At 33.3% G+C, this 12,259-nt stretch overlaps 1 protein-coding gene across 2 annotated transcripts; it reads left to right on the forward strand.

Moving 5' to 3' along the window:
• The first annotated feature begins 6,930 nt into the window (after window positions 1-6,930).
• LOC127120507 (AP2-like ethylene-responsive transcription factor AIL1) lies at window positions 6,931-10,102 on the forward strand. Of its 2 annotated transcripts, none has more exons than XM_051050956.1 (9): window positions 6,931-7,346; window positions 7,445-7,922; window positions 8,010-8,092; window positions 8,304-8,312; window positions 8,417-8,505; window positions 8,606-8,679; window positions 8,777-8,827; window positions 8,917-8,996; window positions 9,367-10,102. In XM_051050956.1, exons 1-9 carry the CDS (start codon window positions 7,091-7,093, stop codon window positions 9,831-9,833), a joined length of 1,587 nt encoding a protein of 528 aa, XP_050906913.1. In that variant the 5' UTR covers window positions 6,931-7,090; the 3' UTR covers window positions 9,834-10,102. The 2 variants fall into 2 exon arrangements, with proteins under 2 accessions (XP_050906913.1, XP_050906914.1); XM_051050957.1 differs by having other exon boundaries at window positions 6,933-7,346; window positions 8,920-8,996.
• Window positions 10,103-12,259: the final 2,157 nt, after the last annotated feature.

A 12,259-nucleotide genomic window follows, 5' to 3' on the forward strand; every position in this document is an offset into this window, starting at 1 on the left:
CTTAAAAAAAGCCTCAAATTGTAAAATGTTCCCTCGTGTTGACCCCACGAATTGACCCCAACAATAACCATCCAACTTTTTAAGTATGATCAGACCAACACCATGAACCTTGCAAGTATTATTGTCACTAAGGCGAACTACTCTTTGCTCTAGCTTCAAAGTCTCAAAGTTTTCTTTATTTGGACACAGGTGATAAAATTACCCTGAGCCCATGACCCAACTCTTTATAGTCTCCAAAGTATGTACTATTGGTGTACAAACACTTTTATAACCATCCTCATTAGAGGAACACCAATGTGAACAAAACATATATTTCCCTCTCTTCATACTATCCTTCATGACGTGAGATGTTTTCTAACAAATAAAACATTTTAACCTTAAATTATCAAACCTTCTGGATTTGGACACCCCTCTACAATCACTTCCTCTTCTTAAGACACTTAATCCTTTAACATTACCGCCAATCTTAAAATCTCTTACATTTGAAAACTGTTTAGATCTCATAGTCATCAAGACTTCATCCAAAATAATAGTATCATCCTTACCTTAAATAAGGTCATCCATGAAGTTCTCAAAAGATCTGGGTAATGATCTCAACAAGAGTAAATTATTGTCTTCATCTTTAATCTTCACCTCAATATTATCCTAAATCATTAATAATTCAACTTTTGCCCACTTCAAAGCCACAATTTTCTCCATGACATCTTCCTTTAGAGATTTCCCGAGACAAAAGATAATTACACTCTAGGCCTTATCCACCATCTTAATTTTCACTACTAATGTTAGACATGCAAGAATCGATGCCTCACCATTCAATGCTTCAAAAAAAATTTGTTGTACTAAGCTTGCTTGTATATTCACTTTTCACAATTCAAAATCTTTGTCTCTGAAAAACTTATCGATATCTCATTTAATACCCATAGGGATCACTTGTAAACAAAACCCATTTGTCCCATGGTGCGCAACACATATTGTGAAATTGAAAGGTTCAACCACACCAAGCTATCTTTGAAATCTAACAATAATATTAGTTTAATTGATGGTAAGGATGTGTAGAACAAACAATGACAATCAAAATAAATGACATAAAGCAACAAAATATCATACTATCAGTGTAAGCAAATCCAAAACAAGTAAGAGGAAGATAAAAACGAGAACACAAAGAAATTTCTTACCCAATTCGATCAAACCGGTCTACTCTAGGAAAGAGGGAAATTCTAGAAATCACTATACTTACAAGAATTGTTACAAGAGACTACTAAAGAGTTACAAGAAAATAATATCATAATTTCCTAAGAACAACCCCTATTTTCTACCCCCAAGCGTTTCGTAGTCTCTCCAACTCGTTATATATGAATTACACAAACTCAATGTATTTAAAAATATTTCTCAATCCCCTTATATACCTTTCTAAATATCCAAAAACTCTAAGGAATCTCTACCCTTACCTCTCAAAGTTTTCCTACTAGGATTTCCACATCTTTCCCCTGGCTTTCAAACTACATTCTAAAGGTTATTTTAACAAGAATGATAGAGCACTACTACAAATAACATATCTTACATCGGTCGCAAAATGGCTTTTATCTCGATTACACAAGCAAGATAACTAATGGTGACATGACAACTTGCCACTTTCCTCGGGTTTTAAAAACCGAGGTTAGAAATTAAATGTGCATTGGTTCGATCCCTAGCAACACCATATTTTTATTTTCCAAATTTTGTTGCGCGTCATATACCTCTCAGTTTTATTCAAAAACCGAGGTAATGAGGTATATTTTTATCTCAGTTTTAAATAATAATCGAGAGGTTAAATCTTATTTATTGTCATGTATAATTTGCTTTAAATCTCATTTTTACTGGCCTGTATTATATCATTATAAATCTTGTAAACACATAATACCAAACTTACATTGTTTTAAACCATATTTTCAATGGCATGTATCATTTTTTACATATAAACTACAAAATACGTGACAAAATTTGAATATATCATATCATTTTAAATCTTGTAAACATACAATAACAAATTATCATTGTTTTTAAAACAAAATGTACAAATTTACATTATTCTCGTCAAGACAGAATACACACATTTACATATTTGCACATAAAAATGACAAAACCTCAGTACATATACAAATTAAGATTATAACAACCAAGAAAGACTATTGTGGTCGAGATTAAAAATAAAAAAAAGAAGGCACCGACCCAACGTGATTAGATGTCATCTATATCTTCTTTTGAATCTTGTTAAACTCCTATAATTAAAAAATAATTATGCTAAGCTAACAACAACACTGTTAACTTAATATATATATATATATATATATATATATATATATATATATTATATATATATATATATATATATATATATATATATATATATATATATATATATATATATATATATATATCTTAAGCTAATAGTGTTGTTGTTAGCTTATCATAATTTAATTTTTAATGTAATACCTGATGCTTCATCCATCCATTTGTAATGTCTGCGGAGACAATATGAAACATATATCATATAACATAGTATAACAAGAATAGCCGTTGGATTGTTTTCGCCACTACAAATAATTTTTATATATTTATATCGCTAATACACACAAATAATATAAATAAAAAAGAACAAGTAATATAGTTACTTTTGTGTATAATTTTTTTGGCTTTTTACCAAGTAAATTTCATTTAATTGCATTATGTCACATGTCAGTTAAATTTAAACATGAATAAAAACTATTCAAATCTAAAGTTAAAATTTGAGTATTACGAATAATACCACTTACCCATTCAAAGTGTTAACCACAACTTCAGGCAGCACAAAGTGCAACAAGCAAAAAATAAGTATAACATTTTTCCTCGGACATATAGCAATTAGTTGTCAATGTTCACTGCATAAACATTCAGAATAATTAATAATATGTATAAAATTAATTTATAAATGAAAACACAAATTATTATAGACTTACTCGCGGTAAAACGAGGTCAATAACATTTTGTTCTCTTTCAACTTTTCTTGTACGTAAACAAATATATTGTTTCATGTCGAACTGCGAGTAAGACCAAGCAGCGATGGATCTAAGAAACAATACTTATTTATACTTCTTTCAACATAGAACTCATGCATGAACCTGCAAAAGTCAAATCTTTATGCTAATGTACAAGAGCGTATGAATATAAATAGAAATCAACATAAAAACTATACTTATGAGCATCAATTTTGTAATACGAAATTGTCTAGGTATTCATCTCCCTTAAAAAATTCATAAATAGAATCCTTAGAAAGTACGAATAACTGACTTGGATCATGACTTAATGTAATACCCAAGAACGGGTCGGGAATACTTTTGAATATCATTGATAGTCTCTCAATGTTATCTAGTTTTGGTGGCGCGGTTTCAATACTGCACTAGTTGGCAGGAAAACTTTTTTCGTGCTTGTACCACTTGCCATGTTCTGAATTGCATTCTCTTGAATTTTCAAATGATTTGAATTTGTGTGGTTGAGTAGACTCAATGAATTTAATTTATGCATCACAAAAACAACATAAATACAATACAAAGTTAAAATACACAAATAATAACAACAACAACATACATATTATACCTCAACCACATTGCGGATACACTTCTCATACATCTTCTCAAGATCCTCCTCGACCATCCTCTTTCGTTCCTCCTCGGCCTCCCTCTCTTGCTCATCTTGCTTCTTCAGGACACTCTCATGCATCTTCTGTAATAATATCTCCCTCTCCTCCTCCAATATCATCTCCCACTCCTCCTTCCACCTCTCTCTCTCCTCCTCCAACATCATCCGCTCCTCATTCCACTTCCTCCTTTCCTCCCCAAACTTAACAACAAAAATCTCTTCAATCTCTCTCTCTCTCTCTCTCTCTCTCTCTCTCTCTCTCTCTCTCTCTCTCTCTCTCTCTCTCTCTCTCCTCTCTTACGGTTTTATTCTTTATATATTAGATGGTCCAAAATATAACATGAAGTCAACGCCTCTTCCAACACCACAAACATGCCAATGATGCTCCTCGGTTCCAATCACTTCTACTAAGATGTCACGGCGATCTTGTGAAGCGAAGAGATCGACTTTGGTTTGTTCAACCAGACCATCCTACAATACGTATGGAATTTCATCTTTACCAAATTGATTTAACCAAAATAAATATTGTTGAAAAAAGTATCTACTTACAATCTTTTGAGCCACTTCGTGTGTAGTATCTGATGTGAACTCGCCGTATTTTCTTTAACGTGTCCTCTTCCATTTCTCGTGGCGTGATGGTGGAGATGATGTGCAATCAAGGCTTATAGAATCTCCCAGTTATAGTTCCCTTTGTTTTTTTTTCCTTCAATCATCTTTTTTTTCAAGTTTTTGATATCCTCCACGAGACAATCTATGTGGATAGATATTTCTAGCTAGATTTTCCTTTTCTTTTTGGTTCTTTGCCAAGAACTCAAGAGTGGTGCGAGACTTTACAAATTTCTCCCAAGCATCCTGATTAATAAATGAACACATCAAGTATGGAGGCTTATATTCATAATCATCTTCATCTTTTGGATGTTTAATATAATCATGGGTGAGTTATGTCTTAAAGCCCCTCCAATGCTCACCAGCATATGTAAGCAATTTCTTTTTCACCATACTATCATCTGGACTAAAATCAAACACCTCATATGTTTACACAATACAGTTGTTATTAGTCTTAAACAAAAAATAAATGATCATATATAATTGTAGACAAATCATAAAATACCTTAATATCATCCCATATGACATCTTTTAAGTCCTCGTCAACTTCGTGCTAACTATCTATCACAATACTCACTTTACTTCTACCTTGTAACGCAATGTAACCCATAAAATCCTTAACATGTTCACCATAAGCCCTACCGGTTCTTATATCAACTGTAACCAGGTAGTGAATACCACTTTCGTAACCTTTTTTCACCTTGGTATACATTGTGACACCTCTAGTTTTTCTTTTATGTTTTGTATTAACAGAGGTTGCAGCAAATGTTGTATGAGAGGTGCTTGTCAAATCAGCCATGACTATCTAAATAAACCTCAAAATGATCAAGAGAAACTATTTTAGTGAATCAAACAACACAGAGAAACATTCTAACTAACGTTTTAGTGAAAAACAAAATGAACAAACGTACCTCAAACGAGTTTTGGTTGAAATGGAGATGATATTCGAGTATTGAAGAATATCTGTTGGAAGAGTTTTGATGACAGTGACGTTGACAATCACCTAAGTTTTTTTTTTGTTGCAAAATGAGAGCGACGAAAGGACGTTTGATCTTTGATAGCAGTCTAAAGTATTTCAAGCAAAATATGTGACATGTCGGTTTTATATAAAAGCTATCGTGAAAGTATTAATTAAAAATATAAAATATAAAAAGCACAGTAGCGCCATATTATAGAAACTCACTTAAAATAGATATCACGTCGGTTTTTTATGACAACAGAGGGATTTGAATATATAAAATAAAAAATAAAAATAGACATTTAAAAATAATAATTTGAAATTGTTGATGCAAAATATATTACCTCTCAGTTGGACCATGTAACCGAGGTAAATAATAATTAAAAAAAAATATTAACAAAGAAAAAAATGAAATTGGAAAGGTGTCAAGTAAGAAATATTAATTAAACCGTTAAAAAAACATAAAATACAGTAATTGGATTCAAAGCGAGCTCTCATATAACTATATTTCTTTGGGTTTTTTAAAAACCGAGAGAATAGATTGTTATTTTTTTTTTTAAAAATAAAACATGGCGGCACTCCGAAGACCTATACTCTCAATTTTTCATTGTTGGAGGTGTAATGGAGATACAAATAAAAAGCAATCTTAACCAATTTAAACCAATCATATTCATAACGGGCCTAAAACACCACCCATTAACGGATATATGTGAATTGAAACGACCAAGTTTAATACCCGCGAACCATCAAATTGGACCAGATGCCCCAGTACCACTGATCGGAACATGAGAGAGCCGAACTTTGCCCAACACCGACCTCCCTTTCCGCCACTGGATAACGCCGTGTCGACTTTTGTCCACAAACCTCGACTCCGGTGTCTTCCGTCAATCTTTCTACTGCTTCTCTAGTGTTCGGGTTTCTTGAAATCTCGAAGTACACTTTTTTTCTTTATCACTTAGGTTTTAAGACAGAATTTTTTTTATAAAGTCAAAATTCTTGCATGAATAAAGAAATAAAATCATTAATGTTGGAACCAAAAAAGTAGAAGGGAGATTGAGTGACTTGTTTTCAAATATGGGAAACATTATAACTTTCTAATAGCATAAGAACAATGAAGAATAGCCTACATAGACCAACTTCTAAAACAATTAAGAAGATATAAGCAATAGAATTGTGATCAATGTTTAAACCAAGGATACCACCAAGCTAACTCTAAATGGTGAGTTGCAAATTTAGAAGAGTAAAACAAGTGGTGAAGAGATTTTGCTGCTCTCTATGAGCAGATCTACACATACCAACCAAGTGACATCTACAACTTTATAGCATTTAATTAATAAAAAAATATTAAATTCAAATGTGAGTGATTAATTCTTTTTGACATATAAGAGAAAGAATTCATGTATCTATTGCTTTAAAGCTTTTGAATAAGATTTGATGTCGTGGTTAAAAATAAATAGTCATTTTGAATCTTAAATGTGTGATGTGATGTGATGCAATGTTATTATAGTGTATGGATGTAACAAAATTGCAAACACATAGTAAAAGTGTAGTCAAAGTAGAGTGTAAATATCATGAAAAGTAAAAAAAAGGAAAGGCAAGTAGGGAGCGTAGAATAAAGCAAAAGGGAATGTCTTTCACAAACACAGATCCCAATGAAAAGCATTAACTAAGCCTCAGCTATCAACCATTTCTTGCTGGAACACATTCTTTTTGTTTACTACATAACTTGCTTTGCTTAATTTGTTCCTTATACAAATCTATTGCTGACTCATCAACAAAATCAAAAAGCTACTTATACACTTAACAATACAAATACTAGAATCACTACATTGTAGTATAAGGTTAAGCAGTGATAGATAGTGAGTGTTGAAGATGAAGTCCATAGAAAATTTTGATTCCATTAACGTAAACAATCAAAATAGTAACATGTTTGGTGTCTCTTTCTCTCCTCAAAGGAACATAAGTGTCCCTTCATATGCTGAAGCAGTTCCAACAAGCTTCTATTATCATAACTATGGCTGTTACTATGGAGTCGAAGGTGAACATGTTGGATTGTATTCAGCCTTGCCTTTCATGCCTGATGGATCCATATATGGTATTGAAGCTTTGAGTAGATCACAATCACAAGGTTAGTTTAGTTCCAATATTTGTTACATTCTTATATTTTTTTGAAGTATCTTTTTGACTCAACTTTTTCACTACTTTTATCTATTTTTTTGTGTGTAGCAATGAGTATTCATCCATATGAATGCAGTAGCAGTAGCAAAGAAGCAATGCAACTCAACATGGATGGTTTTTTGTATAACCAAACTTTATGTCATAAACCGAACATTAATCCAAATAACCTAAATCATGTACAAGAGAATATGAACCTCTTGGGAAGTTTGGCGGAGCATCAGGAGCAACAACTTTCGTGTTACGCCGCGTTACGAAGCAATAATATGATGTTAGAACTAGAAGGGTTGATGAAAAATCAGGTAAAAGATAGCGTTCAGCTCTCAAATATAGTTGAGGATGAGGTTTTTGATGTGAAGAGATGGGTCTCAAGAGATATTAATGCTATTAGTACAAACTCACAATCAAGCTGTGTTACTAGTTCACAAGAAACATCACCTGTTGAATCTGTTTCTATTGATACTATGAAAAGGAAGAATCAGAATCAAACTTTAGGGCAAAGAACATCTCAATACAGAGGTGTAACAAGGTTGGTTTTCTTCTAGTGCTTTTTAGTTTCATTGAAAGTGTTGTCAAATATGAGTGCTTTTTAGCGTAATGAATGTCGGTTCATCAGACATAGGTGGACGGGTAGATATGAAGCGCATCTATGGGATAACAGTTGTAAGAAAGAAGGCCAAGTTAGAAAAGGAAAGCAAGGTAAGAATGTTTTTAAAACCAAACTCGAACATTAAACCGACAAGACCTTGAATCATAATTCAATCAGATTCAAGGTTTAATCGGTTGAACGGTCTAAAATGGTTCATTTTGTAGTAATATTCATCTCTCACTGTCGTTTTTTTTTTGTGTTTTCTATTTTATCTTTGACCCGGGGATGATTAATCCACTCAAATGCACAATAATTCCTCAGTTTATCTAGGTAAGTTTTCCAAACATCAACAATGTTTTTCATTCTTAATGATGATAGAAAAAGAGAAATTTTTTGTGTCTATACATAGTAACTCCAAAAAAAATCATTAATAGGTGGTTATGACATGGAAGAAAAAGCTGCAAGAGCTTATGATATGGCTGCACTCAAGTATTGGGGTCCCTCCACTCGTATAAATTTCCCAGTAATGATTAATTTCTTTCCCATTTCGCTTCATTTTTCATGTATCTAACTCAACACTGACAGTAACTGATTTTCTACTAATCATCATCTCATAATAATAGCTAGAAAATTATCAAAAAGAACTTGATGTAATGAAGAAAATGACCAGACAAGAATACGTTGCTCATTTAAGAAGGTACACAAATATTTTGCTTCAACCATTATGCAGTTAATTAACAATAACAACCATGTTAATAATAAATTAATAACATGATTAAACTTTGTTAATACAGGAAAAGCAGTGGTTTTTCAAGAGGAGCTTCCATGTATAGAGGAGTAACAAGGTCTCATATATATTACATTACATGCATTAATTGCACTATATATCTGAAAAAGTATAGAAAATTGAATCTGATTATTATTATCTTTGTAGCAGACACCATCAACATGGAAGGTGGCAAGCTAGAATAGGTAGAGTTGCAGGAAACAAAGATCTCTATCTTGGAACCTTCAGTGAGTATACTCTTACATTTTATGGTTAATTATTCTTTCTTTTTATTACAATTATTTTTTATTATTGATTATTGATTTTGATGTACATTAACTTAGGAAGAGTGTGCTTTATAACTTTATATAGAGAATCTTTGATGCATTTCTTGATCTCTTTGAACTCTTCTTTTTAGTCACATAAGGCTGAATCTGATCATGAATCACTTTAACACTATTCTCTTTTATTAAAGTTGTTGGTTCAGAAGGAAACACAATCATAACTTCAAATGATCTTTTTCAATATTTCTTACTTCAAAAAATTCTGCATGTTAATCTAATGTAATGACTAATTCTAATTAATTACACTTAATTGAATTAAAATGAAACTTTTCAGCTACTCAAGAGGAAGCAGGTGAAGCTTATGATATAGCAGCTATAAAATTCAGAGGAGAAAATGCTGTTACAAATTTTGATATAACAAGATATGATGTGGACAAAATTATAGCAAACAGTAATCTTCTTAGCAGTGAAGAAGCTAGAAGAAGCAAAAAAGTGGATGATGGAGTGATTAACATTGAAGAAGCGATTAATCCAATGCAGAAGAGATGCAAAATCCAATCATTTTCAATAGGTTTGGATGATATTTATCGTCAAGAAATAGATGAATGTTCGAATAGAGTATCGCATATGTCGAATGCTTCTTCGGTTGTGACAAGCTTAAGTAACTCAAGAGAAGAAAGTCCTGAATATGGAAGAAGCTTACCATTGCTGTTTGGAATGGATTCAACAGCTTCAATGCCTTCATTTTCTAATTTGCCTCAGATGCCACTGTCGGTTTTCGCTGCGTGGACCGACGCATAATCGGTTTTGATCTCAACTTTCTGATCTTGAATATCTGATTCTGTTATAGCTTAATGTATTCTACGTCCTTGTTTTGCATGCATGTTCATGAGGACAATGTTTTTGTCATAATCCTTTTAACCGTTACATTTAAGCAGTTTATTTTTGGTATGAAGAGTAGTACCATAAGTTTTATATCTTTTTTAGCAGGTTTGTGAAATCATTGCTAGAAACTGTTTAAGAATTCTGAAAGGATCGTGATTATTAACTAATATGAGATAGATACCACTCATAATCAGTTTAAATGTTGTTGGTCTTTTTGATCTTTTTGGTCACGTGGAATTTTAACACATGTGCTCTATCTAAGTGCATTTCTTAAGTAATCTTAAAAAATTATTGGCATTTCACGTCCAGTGTCATGATTACTTAATAAACTTTATCTAAAGAATTTAAAGCAGATACTCCATACCCAATTCTAAAAGAGGCATAGGCGTAAAAATAGTTTCCATCAATATGAATCGAATTATGATCTGATTTATGACTTCATAAGCTAAATCGATTTGCATTTTGTTGTTACTTTAAAGAAGCCCTGTTGTTTCCTTGTAGATAAGGGAAAAGGAGTTTCTTAATGCATCTTATATTTTCTTAGTCATCATGCAAAAATATATAACTGTTCTCGGATTTTGGAGATTCATCTCCGGACACATTAAATTTTGGTTAAACGTTAAAATATTTCTGACATGTATCTCTGTAATAATTTAAAATGTATATCATGCATCACACTCCGAAGTTATTTTACAAATTTATTGTACCAGAGATGCATCTCCTTTTATTTTACAGAGATGTATCTTCGTAATGTATCATAATAGTACTCTTCATGTTATATTTTGTTTACGTGTATTCATATGAAGATTTAAACCATACAAGCGATACGCAAAATATGACGTACATAAGTCTAGATGGTCCAAAAATATCATATATAAATAAAAGACTAATAAATATTTCAAAAAAATCGAGAACAACGATAAAGTAGCATGATGTCAAAATAAAATACAATACATAGTACTACTACTACTACTACTACTACTATATACTAATGCACTATATGTATGTCTGACTACATCGCCTCTACCAACTTTGCCTCCTCGGCCATCAATCTCACCCGTCCTCTGGCACTATCTTTGGTACATCAATATCCCATGTGCCTCCGTCATGATGGCATCTAGGACCTGCCTTATATCAGATCCATCAGGGAAGATACATCTGTCAATGACCGTCTGCACAATCTCCACAATGTGACGACATCTAGGCAAGACATCCTTAGCATGATTTAAATGTGTCTGCTCTTTCTCTAGTATCTACTGATGAGCTGACCTAGGTGGGTCTCCTAACATGCACCATGTACAAATGTGACATGCATCCTGAAGAACCATCTGATATATCCTTCGACGTAACACCAATCGTTGATGACTATGATACTCCGTGTCTCCTTCGGTACCAGATGACTCTCATAATCTTCAAACATGTCATCTATTTGTCTACGTGTCAAAGTAAGAGGAGCAGAGACAGTAGGGTGCTTGAGAATGGTCTGAGTGTAGCCAAACTTATGCATGACGCGCTCGTGAAGATGAGGAGTAGTGAGACGTGATCCGCAGGTCAACCATCTAGAGTATAACACTATCTCTTCAAATGACCGTATTTGACGGTGATCGACATAGCTATTGAAGTGCATGTCCTCGACCACTAAATGGTCAAGATACACTCTGAAAGTTTCAATTTCCTGGTTCCATCTGAGCGGGGAAAAATCAGTAGCACACGACATGTTGTCAATGTAAGTTTCAAGACACGTCCAACCAAAGATGCGCGGGAAGTGTTGGAGGATCCAAGCCTGAAATGAAAAGTTTGGAACACACGAATTATCAATAATGGCTTTTCAAAGATGAAGTGAAAATGACAAGAAACATTAAAGGACCAATAACTATTATCGTCAGTAGTGTGACGCTGCCTGTGACCTGCTTCGTCTTCCATATACAACCCTTTTTTAACTTCGAGTACATGTAAATCAAACAAGCATCCCCCTAGTTGTACTCATGGATCCACTCGAAATCCTGGAAGTACCGTAGGTAGACGACATCAGTATAAGTGGAACTCTTGTCCATAAAAAATTTAGTGTCAATCAAATATAATAAGTACGCCCTCATAGCATGCGCTCTGTGGAGCCCCACTTTCTTGTCATTACCCGTAGCCTGATGTGCTCTCTGGAGCTCCTCTATATACCTTTTTCAGGTATTTAAATCTAGCATGAGCCCCCTGATCCTATCCAACTCCTCCTCCGCCTCTCATGGGCCAGCCCCCCAGATAGTCTACCATCATCTCGAGTGCCTCGTCTTTGATAATCCTTTCATGATCTAGGAGTCTCCCCCTGATAAGAAGATGTAGCAAACACG

This window comes from Lathyrus oleraceus, chromosome 2 (genome assembly GCF_024323335.1).
Source record: "Lathyrus oleraceus cultivar Zhongwan6 chromosome 2, CAAS_Psat_ZW6_1.0, whole genome shotgun sequence".
Lineage (NCBI taxonomy): Eukaryota > Viridiplantae > Streptophyta > Magnoliopsida > Fabales > Fabaceae > Lathyrus > Lathyrus oleraceus.

Excerpts from the sequence above, each read along its gene's own strand:
- LOC127120507 (XM_051050956.1), top strand. The coding sequence starts at position 7,091 with ATGAAGTCCATAGAAAATTTTGATTCCATTAACGTAAACAATCAAAAT. Across the intron at positions 8,506-8,605 it reads CCACTCGTATAAATTTCCCA|CTAGAAAATTATCAAAAAGA; the intron begins GTAATGATTAAT and ends TCATAATAATAG. Across the intron at positions 8,680-8,776 it reads TACGTTGCTCATTTAAGAAG|GAAAAGCAGTGGTTTTTCAA; the intron begins GTACACAAATAT and ends TTGTTAATACAG.